This window comes from Triturus cristatus, chromosome 1_2, assembly GCF_964204655.1.
Source record: "Triturus cristatus chromosome 1_2, aTriCri1.1, whole genome shotgun sequence".
NCBI classification, from domain to species: Eukaryota; Metazoa; Chordata; class Amphibia; order Caudata; family Salamandridae; genus Triturus; species Triturus cristatus.
This window is the reverse complement of record NC_140580.1, coordinates 855,479,919-855,498,912: the sequence shown is the minus strand read 5'-3', so window position 1 is coordinate 855,498,912 and position 18,994 is coordinate 855,479,919. Positions and strand designations below refer to the sequence as shown.

At 48.8% G+C, this 18,994-nt stretch overlaps 1 protein-coding gene across 14 annotated transcripts in view; it reads left to right on the top strand.

Annotated features, from left to right (window-relative positions):
• The window catches only part of UBR4 (ubiquitin protein ligase E3 component n-recognin 4), a 1,980,383-nt gene that overhangs the window by 714,805 nt on the left and 1,246,584 nt on the right, over positions 1–18,994 (top strand). For all 14 annotated transcript variants that reach the window (XM_085609056.1, XM_085609055.1, XM_085609054.1 and 11 more), the window contains exon 35: positions 18,500–18,691. In XM_085609056.1, coding sequence (XP_085465182.1) covers positions 18,500–18,691 — 192 coding nt within the window. The remainder of the gene's footprint in view (positions 1–18,499; positions 18,692–18,994) is intronic.

The following is an 18,994-nucleotide window of genomic DNA, read 5'->3' as shown; positions in this document are numbered from 1 at the left end:
TGTCATCCCTGTCAATAAAAGGCTTTAGGCGGTTCACATGAATTTCCCTGTGGGACTTTTTCAAGTCAGTACAGCCTTTTGGTCATGTCAAGATTTCTGAAGTTCTTGGCTTGCCTCAAGGTTTTTGCTGGCCTTCCTCATGTAGTTAGCCATGTGAGAACGCAGGCCCAGTACATAGTCTACTATGTCCCGTTATGTGGGCTTGAGAAGTTGCTCCCATATTCTTTAACTAGACCTAATGGACCCCTAACTGGATGTCCAAACAAGTTCAAATGGGCTGTAGGCCACCCACTTCTGAGGACTGTCTCTGTAGGCAAAGAGAAAGCAAGGTAATAAGACATCCCATTTTCGCTTCAGCTTTTCTGGGAGTACAGAGCCAATTATGGGGAGACAGTACAGTTGCTGGGGTCCTGATCAGCAGGATCCCAACAGACCAAGATCAAAAACATACTGACACCTGGTAAGTACTTTTGTACCTCCAAAATTGGCTACTGATGTACCCCTATAAATCCCTAGTATATGGCACAAAGGTACCAATGGCAGAGGTACACCAGGGGCCTCCCATGGGCTGCCATTTAAACTGTGACTACAGGCCTGACATTGCAGTCTGTATGAGTTGGTGCTTGCACCTCTCAATACAGATCTAAGCTTCCTTCTATCTGAGGTCACCGCACTTAAAACCTATGTTACCCCTATGGTAGGCCCTTCAGTCCTGAGGGCAGGTTGCTTGTTTACAAGTGGGAGGGAGCCCCTGCATGAGCAGCAAAACACACAAAACGATGGATTTACACCCAGATCTCTGTACTTGGGTGAATGTATGACATTGTTCTGCATTCTGTCCATCAATAGTTCTTTTTGCATTTGTCTACCCGAGCGGGACGGGTATGCTCAGACGTGAGTCCCGTGCTCTCCATGCCACTGGAATCAAGCTATCCTGGCTGAAGAGGGGTGAAACCCCGAAACCGGTCCTAGGATGCTTGTTTCCAGTCCAGGGAGGACCTGGCCTGGCAATTCGGGCTGGAGTGTTCCATTGGGCACAGGTTCAAGACTGATTTGCATATGGCTGGGTCCAAACTGGAATGGCATGGTGAGCAAAAAATACGATTTAGGCCCAGATCTCTGTACTGGGGTGAATGCATGACATTGTTCTGCATTCTGTCCATCAATAGTTCTTTTTGCATCTGCATAAGCAGGGCACACCAAACCATGGAGCCGATGCTCCAGGCTTTGTAAGTGCGGTCAGCCATTTTAAGACATATAGTGGACATCAGTTATTACGAGATGTGTAACTATATAGTGGATGCACCAAACCCGGTCATGTTTGGTATCAAACATGTTGGAATCATACCCCAACATTGATTCCGGTGCTGGAAGTATGATCCTATGTACTGAGGGGCTCTTTACGGGACCCCCCTGTATTCCCAGTACCAGCCTTTCAGGGTCTGCCAGCAAGCTAGTACTGTTGCTGACTACAGACACAATTCTGCCCTCCTGCTGCTGAGCTCAAGCAGAGGAAGGTAGAATAATAGGTTTCTTGTCACAGGAAGGTGTGACCACCTCCCAGACAGGAGTTGGTGTATTGGACTGGGGCGAGGACACTTTTCAGCACTACCAGACTGCATTGAAGGGCAAAATTGGTGCCCTCCTTGCAGACTCAAGTTTGGCCAGTTCAGTAACCCTTTGTTCCCGCTCTGACGCGAAACTGGACAAAGGACAGGGGATTATCCTCCCCTCTGTCTAACCCCTTCTCAGGGCGGAACCCCCGAGTCGTTCCAACACATTCCTTGGGTATTTAAGGGCTCCCATGTGGGTGGGTCCTCAGATTGGTCATAGAACAAGACCACCTGTGAAACCAAGGCACTCTTTGACCGGCTGGATACTTGGACTTCAACTGGAACCTAGACTGTATCAAGGAAGACTACTACTGCTGCTCCTCGTCTGTCTGTTCAAGTCTTCTGTGTCTGTGCTTCATCCAAGTTCTCGAGGACCTGTGGGCATCAAGGCAACCAAAGTAATCTCCCTTGGAGTGAAGGAGTCACTCCCCTGCATCTTCAGGCACTGCAACGAAACTGACCGGGGTGCTGCTCCCTGTCGTCCTATGAACTTCCTGAGGCGCAGCAACACAGGTAGTGGTTCTGCAGCGCCCTAGAGTCCTGACCGGTCTCCTCTGCAATTTTGAGGACAGTATCCCTCACCGGATCCTCTAGGACCAAACCCCTGTGCACCGTGTCGACTTGGCATTGCCAAGGCTTGTTGTCTCTGCAGTCCAGAGATCTTTGGGGTACAAGAAGCTCAGGCCTCCAGCACTTCATCCCTTTAAGGTCAGCGTCCTCACTGCATCCCCTCTGCCATTGGCCTCCATCTGCCTGAAGTACTCTTGTGACTTGTGTGCCTTCGGCCTGCTGGTCCTCTTGAGGATCTTCCTTTCCTTCAGTGTGCTCCCCTGCTTGCTCAGGCCTGCTGTCACTCTCCTGTACTTGGTGAGTCCCTTGGACCTTGCAAGTCTCAACATTTGTATCTTTTTGCTTTCCACACCAGTTGCGGCTATCAAGGATTGTTGGTGCCCCTGCTGGAGACCGACCAGCTAGACACCGACATCTGACGTGGGACAGCTCGTGAACAGCTCCTTGTCTTCCTCTGTCGCCTGGTCCTCAAAGCTACAGCAACAAGGTCATTGTCTTTACTCCTGAACCGCCTGACATCAGTGTGCATTGTGCTTCTGTGCCTCATGGTCACCTCCGAGTGGCTTAGACTCTGTCCCCTCTGCTTGCAGGTTCTCCTCTTTAAGAAACCATCCTTGGATTCCAGCGGACTCTTTCACAGGCTTCTCTAGAGACATTTTCTCAGAAGTCTTTCATTGTCGTCTACGGCCGGTTCCGACGTCAATTCACCCCTATGCACTCTGCTTCCCTGGTGCAGGTAACCTGGTTCCTGAGGCATCCACAGGTGGGGTGGCTCTCCAACCTTTTGTTCTCCAAAGGGTTTCTTCGGGGTCTACTGGTAAAGGGTTTCTTCGGGGTCTACTGGTAAGGGTTCTTCTTTAAAACTGCAACTGCGCCTTCTCCATTGACTTTCATTGAGCACGTGGCTGTTTCCACTGCGAACAAAGCCTCCATGGGGTTTCCGTGTTCTTACCTGGGGTGGTTGCTTGTTTCCCCAGCTCCTGAGTCTTCTGGTTCAAGTCCAGTTCTCCTTTGCAGTTCGCATTCCACTTTCTTAATATATGGTTTAGCCTACCCCTAGAGACCAGTGTATTTTTGTGCTACATACCTGATTGTTTAGAAATATTCTTGTGTGTGCTATTGATATGTCCGGGTACCGGCGCTGATAGAACCTCCAGGACTTAGGTCGTTTCCTGAGCCCTATTCTGAGGGGCTAAGAGTGGGAGAAGATTGGGAGGTGTCGCTGGACCCTTTAGAAGACCAGCCTTATCCGGAAATGGACTGGTAGGAGGCATTGGTTGAGGCCACTGGGCTGGACTCCTCTCCAGATTCTGGCATGCTTTCTCCCCCCACCATGGCTACGGAGGAGGGAGTGTCATTTGGTATGGTGGTGCGAAGGGCAGCTGAGGTCCTGGACCTTCAGCTCCCTTCCTTGACTGTCTACACTAATACCTTGATGATGGTCCTGCCGCCTGTTGTCTCCTCTTCAGAACATTTGCTACTCCTTATTTTGGCCCTTACAGATGTCCTACTGTGAACTTGCTCCAAACGCAGCACAGGTGCTCCTGTGAATAGGACATTTGTTCGCCGTGACCTCCCTGCTCCGGGTGTCCCTTGTTGTCTCACTACCCACCCTACCCCAGAGAGCTTGGTGGTTTTAAGCCTCTACATCCCATGGCGCATTTCTTTCTGCTCCCCCCGGACAGGGAGCCCAAGAGGCTGAATAAGAAAAGCTGTTCCTCCACCAACCTTGGATTGCGGTAGGTGAACACCGCTTCATTATTGCACCATTATTTCCACTCTCTGTGGGATAAGGTTGCACAAGTGCTGCCACAGGTCCCGGAGGAGGCCCGGGCCATCCTCTCCCAAGCAGTGTTGGACAGTAGAGATGTAGCAAAGTTCACCATCCGTTGTGGTCTCAGTACGACTCGCTGGGCAGATCAATTTCATCGATAGTGGCTGTTCGACGCCATGCCTGGTTGAGAACTTCTGGCTTTTCGGGGGATGTCCAGACCTCTTTTATGGTCATGCTCTTTGATGGCATCAATCTTTTCGGGAGACCAGGCAAGCATAGCACTAGAGCACTTTAAGGGCTCATGAGCTACTACCAAGTCCTTGGGCCTCTCAGTGGCCACACGTCATAGTCTGCCTTTCTCCCCTTTTGTGGCTATGAAAGGGACTTTCAGCCATGGCAGCCCTATGCCAGCAACAAGACTGCACAATTTCCACAACCTCCTCGTGGCTCTTTCTGACCCCGTGGTTTAGGCGGCCAGAGGTTGTCACTCATATCAGTATACATTGCCCACTTCTCTGTGCCCTCCACTGTCTTTTGCAAGGAGCCTTGGGGATGCATTTTGGTTGAAGTGGAAATGTCCTCTTTACCATGGTTCCTTCCATACCCTTGATTCCTCTGGCTCTGAGGAAAATTTTCCAAGACCGGGCCCATGTCCTCTTCATTACTCCAGTGTGGCACGCAGACCTCCTGCACCTCTTCCGGTCTTTCCAGTTCGAGAGGGACGTTCTCCATCCCAACCTCCAGAGACTCCGCCATCATGCCTTGAGATTGGGCGAGACATTTGATTTTTGTTTCAAGTGCCAGCATAGATGTTAGATGTTAGTCTGTCTTTTTGGTGTGATCGTCGGACATACTGACATTTGTGCTCAAGGAATATCGAGGAATGCCTAGCAGCCTTGTCAGCCTCCCTCTGCCTTCTGGACCAACCCATCCCTTTTTAAGTCACCCTTGCCCATCTATTTTATTTTGTGAATGGATTGACAACCTTGACAAATAGGTTTCTGTCTACTCCCTTTGTTGTGGTACCTTAGTCTGGTTTTGACATTGTTGATGTTTTCTCCATTCAAAACACTTCATAGTTGTCATTTAAGGCCATTGACATTCAAAACTGTTTGTTCGAGGCATATGAGCTGCAGATCACACATTTAGGATAGATCGCCATCTGGTGTTGGGCTTGGATGCTTGCAGGTTGTTGTCTTCAGAAGAAGTCTTTGGTCACGAGATAGAAGACTCCTCTCTTGGACTACAGTGCACATGGGCATCCACTCCATTCTCAGATTGTTTTTTTTCGCCATCGGGTTCGGATGTAACTTTTCCACTCCAGTAGAAAACTTCAAAAAACAAGCTTTCGAAGCGAAAATCTTTTCTATAACTACATCGAGGCACCTTCGCTCGACATCTAATTCATCGGACCGGTTCCGGACGTCGACGCGGGCGATTGGACCGATCTGCGCCGTAAGGCCTACGGCTCTTGGAAAGGACGCCGTTTAAAAATGCCCTCGAAATTCCCACACAGTGACCATCATAAGGTCTGCAACCTGTGCCTCTCGCTGGATCACAACGATGTCCCCAAAGAAGATTCCGAGGAACTTCAAATTATCTCAGAAGCAGACGACTCAGACGACCCCATTACTTCGGGGCAACGCGTGAGTAATACTGCCCCTACCCCAACCCCTCCAAAACCAAACGCATTTGTCAAGACTTAGCCAGCTGGCCCCAGTCGAGACCGAAAACACCCTTCAGAAGCCCCGCCTTCGGGCTCGGCTCTGAAGAAACACAAGCCTTCCACTGGCTCGGGCCCAAGCAAACCACATATCATTGTGCCATCGGCACCGAAGACACAAGACCTCTCGGCACCGAAACCGGCACCTTCGGCGCCGAAAACACCGAGGCCCATAGTCAAGCCGGCACCGAATGCTCCCAAGCCTAAAGACTTAACTTCGGCGCCAAAACCTTCATCGGCGCCGAAACCTTCATCGGCACCGAAACTACAGGCTAAGGACTATAATACACCTCCTAAAGCCAAAGACTCTACCAATGCCCCAAAACCTCGATCGAAACCAAAAAAATCGGCGCCAAAGTCTGTTCCTCAAGACCAAGAGCTTTTCCACCCAGATCCAACACAAAAAAGGATCTATATTAATCCAAAAACTGGACATGTCACTGCTGCACCTTGTAGGAAACTGAAACCGGATACAACACCTGCCCCAGTTTGTATAAAGAAGGAGGACTCTGCAACATCCCCAATTCCTCCTTCCTCTCCTGTTCCACCTCCTACCCCCCCCCCTCTGCCTACACCACCACTACCTCTACCATCTCCATCACATACACCACCCCCACAGGATGATGATGATGACCTAGGGGGCGGGGGTAATCCAGGTGATCCGGATGATCTTAATAATCCGTTCACAAACCCAGATACTGTACCATTGGATGACTGGGCATACCCTCTCCCAGATATGCCTGACCCTACACCATATCCCTCCAAACCATCACCTCCAGACTTCCTCTTAGACACCTTTGAACAGTCTCAAAAGTCAGTTCACATTTTACCCATGATTAAAGGGGTCGTAAAACACGCCACAGAGGTGTTTAAAGACCCCGTACGGGCCAGGGTACTCAACCCAAGAATTGAGAAAAAAAATAGACCTGCCCCAGAAGACCCTTGTTACATCAAAGGGCAGCTCCCTCTGGATTCCCTGGTCGTTTCCAACTCAAGGAAACGTGCCAACTCCCAAACTACAGGAGATACACCGCCCCGACATGGAATCCAAACTATTAGAGGCATCAGGCAAAAGAGTAACAGCACAAGCCGCTAATCATTGGCGTATCACCAACACTCAAGCCCTATTGGCACGCTACGATAGGGCTCACTATGATCAGTTAGAAGACCTGATACAACACTTACCAGACCAATACAAGGCCCAGGCAAATGACCTTATACAAGAGGGAAAACGTATCTCAAATGCCTCAATTAAATGTGCACTTGACGCCGCAGACACTGCCTCTACGGCAATAAATACAAGTGTACTCCTTAGACGTCATGCATGGCTAAGCATTTCAGGCTTCAAGCCAGAGGTACAAACTACCATACTTAGCCAACCATTTAATCAGGAACAACTGTTTGGACCAGCAGTAGACACTGCACTTGAGAAAATGAAAAAAGACACAGAGACTGCCAAATCCATGGGAGCATTGCAGTCTCCACAACAACGTGGCTCTTTTCAACGCTCCTTCTACAGGGGAGCTGTGAGAAGTTGGCCTGATATATGATGTCACTAATTCTAGTGTACACCTTGTATCAGTCCAAACAACCCTTATGGTGATTGGTTGTAAAGTCAACCTTATAGACCAGCTATCCTAGTGGTAGCATGGACAAGAGCAGTCTTAGGATAAACTCTGAATGGCATGTGAAGCCAGCTGTTATACCCTATGTAATCCCTTGAATACCAAATGAAAGGACACCGAAACAGATGTATATAAAAATAGAATGTATTTATTCTAGTCAAACCCTCAGCACTCTTTATGAGATTCGAGGTAAGTACAACACAGTCTTATTTAAGCATACATTAAGTCACACAGGTAAGTAATACAGTTCGGCCCTAGGGGCCACGCAAACCATATACTAAGTAAGTGGTGTAAGGACCACTGTCACGAACACAGAATAGGCCTAGGCCTAGGGAATCGCTGGGGCTACACTATACTACCAACAGTTAGGAAGTGGGAGGCCCATGGGATTCAGGTGCAGAGTGGAAACACTCCCGCGTAATGCGTAAAAGTCGATAGAATCACTAGCAGTTAGAAATAAGCAGTTTTAGGACACTTCTGGTATAGCTAGAAATTCGAGACTCTGAAACTAGACCCTTAGATAGTCAATACCCTTGTGAGCACCGAAGTACCGAAGTTACCTAGCCCACAGGCGGCGGGTGCATAGGTGTGAACTTGCGTTGGGTTTCGTCGTGGACTTCTATGGATGCCTGAAGGAAAGTTGCTGACAGGCAGTCAGTGAAGAGTGTCCGGTGGATCCCAAGGTGGGGATCAAGAAGGAAAGAACCTGCAAGCAGAAGGGACAGAGTCTAGGTCACCAGCCAGGTGCCGGGAAGGAACCAGGAAGGAACCAGGCGATGTCGTGAAGATGCAGGTGAAGAGGTGAAGCTTGTCGCAGCAGCCACGGGTACCAGGAGACGTCGAGGACGACCAGGACCAGGAGGTGAGCTGTCCCACGAAGGCTCTTGCTGTCGGCGGCGTCGAAGTCGAGTCAGGACCCAACAAGCCTTGGCCAGCGGAACCCACGCAGGGTGGAGGACTTGCTTCCAGGAAGGTCTGGGGTGCTTCTCTTTCACAGAGGAGCGGGTGCCAGTCTGGAGGAGCCGGACCAGCAAGTTGAAAGTAAAGGTACGTCGTCGCAGAGGCTACTAGACATCGGGCCAGCAACCGGACAACACGTCGAGCAACACAGGTGCAGAAGGGCCCCACGCAGAACACGTGCAGTGTGGGGAGCTGATCTTCGTTGCAGATGGTGCTCGGGAGTGGGGCTTCTCAATTCCCCAAGCACAGCCTCGAGGAAGCCTCAGAAGTCGCGCTAGTCAGTTACTAGCCACTTTTCCCAAGTCGCCGGTCCCACGTCCCTCGTCGCCTCCACGGGTCTCAGCTTCGCTGGAGATGTGGATCTGGTTCAGAGGTGTCTGGAAGTCTTGGCGCTGGTCAGTCTCTGCAGTCGTCCCTCGTAGGATTCAGTCGCAAAGCAAGCAGCGGTCGCTGGATGGTGCCTGGTTGCCCAGGGTGGTCACTCCTTGGCCACAAGGGAGATTTCTTCAGTCTTCTTCCTGAGGTCGAATGTCGAAGGTCCAGAGTTTCTGTTCAAGTGGCAGATTCAGGTTAATCTAATTTAGCAGGGCCCAACTGTGAGAAAGTGCCATCTTTCTTGCATGGTATGCCCCCACTTGTTGCTGAATTGCTGAATGTACTTTGACTGAGTGTGCCCTGGACTCCTGCCAATCAGGTGCCCAGGGCCTATGTTCCCTAAAACAAACCAAACCCCAATTGGCAAACCCTGGCCACATGTCAGGCCCTAGTAAATGGTACACTAAGTACCCAGGGCTTTGTGACCAAGGGAGACCTCTAAGGGCTGCAGCACACCTTGTGCCACCCTTAGAGGCCCTGTACCCTTACACACACACACTGCCTTTGCAGGCTGAGTGTTTGGGTGCAAAACCAAAACAAAGTCGACATGGCACACATCCCTGTGTGCCATGCCCATCACCTACACTGCCATGGCATACATCAGTCACCCCTCTAGCTGGGTGCCCTATGCCAATGGTGTGGGCGCAGGAGCCCTGTGCCCCTACAGTGCCCAGGTCAATTCCTGAGCCCTGCAAGTGCAGTGCTGCCATCTAAGAGTACATGGTGCTGAGAGCTCGTCAAACACGAGCTCCACAGCACCATAATGGCAACACTAAAGACTGGGAAGTTTGGTATCAAACTTCTCAGCACATTCAACCCACACTGATGCCAGTGTGGGATTTAATGTACCCAGCACCCCAGAGGGCATCTTAGAGGTGCCCCCTGAAACCTAACCTACGAATCCACCTCTGCTCTGAGGCTGCCTATGCTGCCACCCAGCAGACATGTTGCTGGACCCCTGGGTAGGAGAGCCCCTGCTCTCCTGGTCCTGCAACAATGCACATCCTGGGCGAGGTGCTAAATCTCCTCCCCCAGGATGGGCAGGGGGAAGCTTCAAAGGCATGCCGACTCTGTGAGCTTCCCCAGGCCCCTGCAACCTCCACTCTGGCGGTAAGCTTTGGCCGGAAACCCCAAATAAGGACAGGGGATGTGCCAGCCTGCCAACCCCACCCCTCAGGTGGGGGAGGCGAGGTGAAGCACATCTCCGGGCTCTCGCCATCTTGAAGATGGGGAGCCCTACCCTATCAGGACTAGGCTACTGCCCCCTTCCCACAGGAGAGAGGCAGGATAGGGGGTGTACCCACCCCAGGACGGGGACCCATTGGTCCCTGCCCTTCACCTACCTGTAACGCCCCTAAATCTAGTATTTAGGGGCACCCTGAACCTTCCTTCCCCAGATTCCGAAATTACAAGAAGAGCGAGAAGAAAAGAAGACCTGCCCTGCAGCTGCGAAGGAGAGGGAGACACCAACTGCTTTGGCCCCAGCCCTACCGGCCTGTCGACCTCGAACCTGCTCCTGCTCCAAACCCGGCATCTCTTGTGGCCAGCAACCTCAGAAACCCCGGAGGGCCTGGCTACCTTTGAACTCTGATCCCCTGGGACTCCCATGAGTAGAGGCTCTACTCAGAACCTGCCTTTCACCCCTGGCAGCAGCCCGGAACCGCGATCCCAGCCCACTCTGCACCAGCCAAGCCTGGCCGGTGCCGGAGTGAACTAAACCCACGAGGACGACCCCACGGCGACTGTGACCCCGAGTCCGGCACCCAAGGACCCCCCTCGACAATCCTGAAGAAGCCTGCAGCCTCAGAACAGTGTGCCACCCCAACCGCGATCAACAGAGGGTAAGATTTTCCGACACCAAAAGGCACCCCTGCACCCGGCGCCCCACGGCCCCCTGTGCCCATTCCCGGGGTACCTACCTATCCTCCAACTACCCAACTTACCTCTCGAAGTGGTGGTGGCACCCGAAGAGTCCTCGTCCCCGAGCCTGCAGTCTTTTTCCAAACCGGAGATTTCCCATTGATTAAACAAGGATTAAACAAACCAGATTGGGAGGCAAATTATTCTCCTACCTTGCCCCCCAACTTTGGAATCCGCTACCCCTGGATATCCGGCTCTGCAATAACTACTTGTCTTGTAGAAAAAAACTGAAAACAACTCTCTTCTAAACCCATTCAGCTCTCTCTCTTCTCGTCCACAGCGCGGAGATACCCCACCCGGGGTGATTCATGCGCTTTATAAATGACATAAATAAATCCATTGAGCGCCCGAAGGCTCAAAAGCCCTCTGCACCCAGCCGTCCGAGTGGCCCTGGCAGTGAAAACTCTACACTTTCCTACTTCCCCACTTGCCCTGAGTAAGTGACCAGGAGCCCAGCTCCCACAGCCGCGTGGCTTGCCAGACAGCAGCCACCAAACAAGGCCCCCCTATCCCTCATAGGATAACATTGGGCCTAACTCCTGGGTACCTACCTATCCTCCAACTACCCAACTTACCTCTCGAAGTGGTGGTGGCACCTGAAGAATCTTCGTCCCAGAGCTTGCAGCCTTTGTTTGTCCTGGAGCTTTCCATTGAAATCCATTGAGCGCCCGAAGGCTCAAAATCACCCTGCACCCAGCCGCCCGAGTGGCCCTGGCAGTGTAACTTCTACTCCTACCTACTTCCCCATTTGCCCTGAGTAAGTGACCCGGAGCCCAGCTCCCACAGCCACGTGGCCTGCTAGTCAGCAGCCACCAACCAAGGCCCCCTGCCTCCCATAGGATAACATTGGGCCTAACTCACTCTGCACCCGGCCACCCTAGAGTCGCTGAGGGTGAACCAACTGTACCTACCTGACCCTGGAGGACCCCTGAGTCTGTGCCCAGAACCTCAACTCTGCCAGTCGAGTACTTGCCCTTAAACCACAAACTCTATTTTCCTCATAGGGTAACATTGACTGGCTTTTTCCTGAAATTTCTTCTAAGTGTGGAATTTTCAAATCTTCAAATATTCACCAAAAATCAGCCGAGTGACAAAAACGAATTTACTCACCTGCTCTTAGGTGAGCTCCCAGTGCTGGATCTTGGTGCCCAGCACTGACTCTGAAAAGTACCCACAACTATACTTACCTTTAACTAATTTTTCTTCCATAGGAAACCATTGACTGTTTTTCTGTGAAATTTCTTCTAAGTGTTGATTTCTGCAATTTCTAAATATTCTTCAAAAATCGTATAACATCTGAAAACGTATTTACTTACCTGTTTTGGATAAAGGTCCCAGTACTGAGTCTAGGCACCCAGTACTGGATTACAAAAGTAACGATAACCTACTGTACCTATAACCTGAATTTTCTTCCATAGGTAATCATTGATTGTTTTGCTCTGAAATATTTTCTAAGTGTTAACTTTTAAAATAGCTAAATATTAGTTAAAAATCATTACAGTACCAAAGTCGACTTTCATCAACTGATTCTGAGAACTGATCCAGGACTGAATCTATGATCCAGTCTTGGAATTACAAAAGTAATCTAAAAAGTAATCTGTTGCATATAACTTGAATTTATCATTGAGCTCAATGTATTGTGTTTAGAAATAGAGTTGCCTACTGCAACTACTTGTAACTGTTTACTAAAAAGTCTATTGCATATACAAAAGTATTTTTATGAAACATCTCCTGTCGAGAAAGTATATTTTAATTCCAAGTGTGGGTTCTAAAATAAAACAAGCATATATTTTTTTATATACAAACCATTAGCCTAGAGTTCAGTTATTGAGTGTGTGGAACTATTTGCTGACTGAGTGTGTCCTCTGATACTGCCTTACTGCCCGACCAGGCTACCACTTTGGAGAGTAAGGTTATATCTAACTTTAACCTCTGTTAAACCCTTGGGGTCTGTGGACTCTGTACACCCTGTACCTATTAAGGAACAGTATATACAGAGCCACTTTCTCACACCAACTAGCTACTAATATACTGGGCTAGTGGGCTGGGCTACCTGCAAGGTCCCTCCTATGGGTGGGACCAGGAAGGGGAGTGGCTACACCCCCTTTCCTTTGTCCAGTTTCGCGCCAGAGCTGGGGCTGGAGTGCCCCAGCACCGGTTTGAACTGGACTATGCATGGAGCACCTTGTGTGCCCCAGGCATGTCTCATTCCTTTCAGCCCTCCCTGCCCCAATACACTTAAGTCTGTCTGGGGAGGTGCAGGCACCTCCCCAAGCAGGAAACCTATTGTCCAGGCCTCCCTGGCTGGGAGGGCTCCCAGCAGCAGGAGGTCAGACTCGTGTCTGTGGCAGCAGCATCCATTTTGTGATGCTGAGGCGAGATTTAAACAGCAAAGTAGGAAGGGAGGAATAATATCCTCACTACCAGAAATGGTATGGGGGTATTATTCCAAAGTGTTAGACACCTTACACAACATGTTTTGATAAAGCCAAACCATTGTTACCATAACCGTTTAAGATTATAAGGTACTTTAAGAGTATATGGTAGGCTATATCATAGAACAGCTGTAAGGACATGGTTCCGAAAGCTGCAGACAGGCTCAACTCATGCTAGAGCACCATCTCACATGTTACCAAGCACTCTGCCTCCAGGATTGTTAAGGCCTGCCATAGGAGTGGCTGATAGGTACACATGTGTCTATATTAAGGGTAGATATAGGTATACTATATCTAAGCAAGGGGTGATTACACGACCTTGCCCCAGCTGAGTGATCAGCCAGTTGTGTCTGATTTTAAGGCCAGGCCAGAGGTGGCATAATACATGCTGCAGCCCCTGGGAGGCCTCGGGTACACCTATGCCCTGGGTACCTAGGGTACACTGTACAGGGTCCAATAAGGTGATCCTTACCAATTGGGTATGTACCTAGGGTACATGGAGTCTATTTTAAAGAGAGAGCAGACAGCCTGAGACCCTGAATGGCAGGATCTCAGGCCAACTAAGTCGAAAAACCAGCTAGACACTAGGCAAAATGTTGGGGGTAACCATAGTCAGATATCCACCTTCCTACAGGAACCTCCAAAAACACTGGAGCAGGCACCTCCTCCACATTAAAATCCTCTACACAAACATCCCCAAGGAGAGGATATTTTAGAGGAGGATATAGAGGAAAGAACACCAAGGGACGAGGTCGAGGCAGTACCAACACTCGTGCCTCTCCCGCCACAAAACAGTGACTTTCCTCCACTCCCCCCAGACCATTCCACTCCAGTCGGGGGAAGACTCAAACAGTTCCTACCTGTCTGAAACTCCATCACAACAGACAAGTGGGTAAGACAAATTATCCAGCATGGTTACTGCCTGGAACTAACCACTACCCCTCCACACATTCTACCCAAGCAACGCTATATGTCACCAGACCATCTTGCGCTCCTCAAACAAGAGGTGCTTTCATTGCTGCAAAAACACGCAATAGAACCAGTTCCCTTACAACATCAGGGTACTGGAGTATACTCACTGTACTTCCTAATCCCCAAATAGGACGAGACGCTCAGACCAATCCTGGACCTCAGACTCCTAAATCAGTACATAAACTCAGATCATTTCCATATGATCACTCTTCAACAAGTACTCCCACTACTACAACAAGGCGATTTCCTTGCCACAGTAGACCTCAAGGACGCCTATTTTCACATCCCCATGCATCCTGCTCACAGGAAGTATCTAAGATTTGTGGTGGACGGACAACACTATCAGTTTACAGTCCTTCCATTCGTGGTAACAACTGCGCCCAGAGTATTCACCAAATGCCTAGCAGTAGTAGCAGCGCATCTCAGGAGACAACAAATTCATGTCTTCCCATATCTAGACGATTGGCTCATAAAAGCCAATTCATTCAACAAGTGCATCCTACACACTCACCAAACTATTCAAATCTTACACAACTTGGGATTCACAATAAACTATCCCAAATCTCCTCTCCAACCCTCCCACATCCATCAATATCTGGGAGCCACCATAAATACCTCCAAAGCACTAGCATATCCCAGCCCAGCCAGGATAGCCAAAATACAAGCTCTGATCGCAAAATTTCAAACCCAACACTCTCTTCCAGCAAGAGTGTTTATGCAACTCATAGGCATGATGGCGTCATGCATATTTATTGTGCCTTATGCAAGACTTCAAATGCGTCCCCTGTAAGAATGTCTAGCACGTCAGTGGAATCAGGCTCATGGACAACTGGCAGATCTGGTGTTGGTGGACAGCCGCTCACATCGCTCTCTAAAATGGTAGAACACCATAAACCTGTCCAAAGGCCGGCCGTTCTTAGAGCCTCTTCCACAAATAGTGCTGACAACCGACGCATCTGTCACACGATGGGGAGCCCATTTCCTAACACACACCACTCAGGGCACATGGACCACTCAACAGAAAGGGCTCCATATCAATTACCTGGAGCTACTGGCAGTATTCCTAGCACTAAAATCATTCCAATTACATCTCCAGAACAAAACTGTCCTCGTCCGGACGGAAAACATGACAGCCGTGTATTACATACAAAAACAAGGAGGTACACATTCTCTCCAGCTGTCCCAGCTCGCACAGAACATTTGGAGATGGGCCATTCCAGAGAACATATACCTGCTAGCAGAACACCTTCCAGGAGTTCACAATCAGATTGCCGACCTGTTGAGTCGACAGCCCCAACAGATCCACGAATGGGAACTACACCCACAAGTCCTACTCCCATTCTTCCAAAAATGGGGCCAACCAGACATAGACCTGTTTGCCACACACGAAAACGCAAAATGCCCAACCTTTGCCGCCAGGTTTCCCTACCCACAGTCGAAGGGCAATGCAATATGGATGAACTGGTCAGGCAGATTTGCGTACGCTTTTCTGCCACTCCCACTCACTCCGTTCGTGGTACGCAAACTCAGGCAACAGTCTCTCAAGCTGATACTAATAGCTCCCACATGGGCGCGTCAACCCTGGTTCACAACACTGCTGGAACTCTCTCTAGTTCCACACCAAAAACTGTGCCTCTCCCCGTCCTTATTAACCCAGAACCATGGAGAAATCAGACACCCAGATCCACATCAACTGAACCTAGCGATCTGGCTCCTGAAGTCCTAGAGTTCGGTTACCTCAAACTACCACCAGACTGCATGAATATTATAAAAGAGGCCAGACGACCTACTACTAGAGCCTGCTACGCTGCAAAATGGAAGAGATTTGCCATTTACTGCACTAACAATGACGTACATCCACTAGATGCATCCATCCAGAACATCATTTGCTACTTACTACACTTGCAAAGATGTAATTTAGCGTACTCATCCATACGTCTTCACCTAGCAGCATTAGCTGCCTACTTACAAAGTCGACAACACTTGTCAATATTTAGAGTACCAGCGATCAAAGCCTTCATGGAAGGTCTTAAAAGGATTATTCCTCCCAGATTACCACCCTCTCCACTGTGGAACCTAAATATTGTTCTCACAAGGCTCATGGGTCCCCCATTTGAACCTCTGCATAAATGCGAACTACAGTTCCTTACATGGAAAGTAGTGTTCCTTATTGCTGTCACATCCCTTAGAAGGGTAAGTGAGATCCAGGCTTTAACCATACAAGAACCATTCCTACAGCTACACCGTAACAAAGTGGTTCTTAGAACAAATCCTAAATTCCTACCCAAAGTCATTTCTCTGTTCCATCTTAACCAATCAGTCGAGCTACCAGTGTTATTCCCAAATCCAGACTCTGTAGCTGAAAGAGCTCTTCATACCTTAGACGTTAAAAGAGCCCTACTTTACTACATTGACAGAACCAAACCATTCAGCAAATGTTGCTTTCTCTCCACCACATAAGGGCAACCCCATTTCCAAATCCGGAATAGCCAGGTGGATAGTTAAATGTATCCAAATATGCTACCACAAGGCTAAACGCACACTAACGGTTCCCCTTAGAGCGCATTCAACACGCAAAATAGGGGCTTCCATGGCATTCTTAGGAAACATTCCCTTAGAAGATATCTGTAAGGCAGCCATATGGTCTACCACACACACCTTCACTAAACACTACTGTGTTGACGTGCAAGCCAAACAACAAGCTTCTGTGGGTCAGGCTGTCCTTAAAACTTTATTCCAAACTGCTGCAACTGATACAGGTGACCACCGCTAGGGGAGACACTGCTATATAGTCTATCCTAAGTGTGTGATCTGCAGCTCATATGCCTCAAACGGAATATGCTACTTACAAGTATGCATCTGTTCTTGGCATGTAGAGCTGCAGAGCCACACACGCCCACCCACCTCCCCGGGACCTGTATCTGTTCCAGCATCGTCTTACTTAGACATTACACATGGACATCCTTTCTTTATTTTTACAAACTCCATCATTTCCCATCATGGCTAAAAACAATCTGAGGAGGGAGTGGATGCCCATGCACACTGTAGTCCAAGGGAGGAGTTACCTATCTCGTGACCAAAGACTTCTTCCGAAGACAACCACCTGCAAGCATCCGAGCCCAACACCAGATGGCGATCTATCCTAATTGTGTGGCTCTGCAGCTCTACATGCCAAGAACAGATGCATACTGGTAAGTAGCATATTCCTTCTAGTTGGCATTATTTCAGTGAGACATATCATTGAGTTTGTGTCCGCTATTTACTTCTTCCCCCCCCCCCCCCATATTGGTCCTTCTACCCATAGCTGCTTTTCTACCTAAAGTGGTTACACCATTCCATCTAGGTCAATACATTATCCTTCCTTCCTTTTATACTCCTATCACACACTACCAAGGAGGAGAGTTTACATAGGCTGGATCCAAAAAGGGATGTTAGTGTCTGTATTGACCTCACTGCAAAAATAGCCAGCAAAGAAAATATTGAGGTGTGATAGCTTCACTATTAAGGTGTGTTTTGCAGTAACACAAAAAGAACCACCTAAAAGCATAATGGCCATTTCCACTAGGGCCAAGTGTTCATCATCTGCATTAGCAAAGAAAGTTCCTGTGACTGAGATCTGCAGAGCGGTAGCATGGGCTTTTCTTTATACTATTGCTTAGCACTACTGGTTTGATTGAGAAGTGTGACAAGATGGCCATTTGCCTGTTCGGTCCTCCTGGAGGTCCTTGTCTGATAATTCATTCAAGCCACTCCTTTAAATGGTGTTCTGCTCAGTAATCTATTTAAAGTGGAGGAGTCTGTAGATGGAAGTATCCATCAGAAGAAATAGTTTGTATGATTTTTCAGTTAAATACTGTAAGGCACATTGTTTGCACAGAAATGATGGATGGGAAACTGATATCGGGGAGCATGGGTGTGTGCTTCAAGCCTCCACTGAGGTCTCAGTGACATTGTTTCTGGCACCGATGTGGTGCCAGTGCCGCCTATTGTCTTTTAAAAACGTTTCTGTATCCAGTGTGGTGCCAGGAGTATTCAAAATGTGAGGAATATGCAGGTATGTAGAGTATCCACCAGAAAGATCTTTAGTTCGAATTAAGCAAATTTTTCTTCTTGGATACTACAGGCTGGGGGGTGTGTATATGAATGGCTGCTTTGTGATGTCCGAGACCAGCAGAACAATCTATCTGTGATTTCTCACTCTGTGCAGGTAGAGCTGTGCCTTTTTGGCACAGTGCGTGCAACATTGCTTTAATCAATATCACCTATAGTTCTCATTGTTAGGCCCAAGTTTCACCGCATAGGCCATTGTGTCCTGCATTGCAGAGAATCTTTGCTTCTGTGCTTTCTAATGGCTTCCCCTGCTCCAGAAACATTATTTTGCTGTTGTAAGCTAACCAACTCCTCTTTTTTGAAGTGTCCTTCACCTTTCCTTCTGCAGATATTCTGTTCCATTCAGCAACATGGCCTAGGTTTTGTTAGTATTATTGAATATTTTTATAGACTCAACATTTCTCTTTCGCTCTTTTTCACAGCATGTGACTGTCCTGGAGTGCACTTGTCACATTGTGACCTATCTGGCTGATGTCACCAATGCGCTTAGCCAGAGTGGCGGTCAGGGACCTAGCCACCCGCCCCTTGATGGCGAGGAGCGGGCCATTGAGATGGATTCTGATTGGGTGGAAGAGCTTGCAGTAGAAGAGGACGATTCCCAGGCTGAGGACTCGGTGAGCATTCCAGAGAATGTGAGGGCAAATCAGAATATGAATGAAACAGTAATAATTTTTTAAGTGCTTAGTCAAGTACCGCAGACCTCCACAGAAAGCCAATATGTCGAACCCTGCTTCCTTTAGAGATGCACTAAAAACGGATTAGTCAAGTCATATCCTACATCTATTCAGAAAAAAGAAACACCCCTTTTTAGCAGTGCTCTCCATGTAGTTTTCTTTGTTGGAGTAGATTTGGAAGATGCATACATGTACCTGAATTAAAATGTTGTTTTTGTGTTTTTTGATCTGTAATTCTTGTGT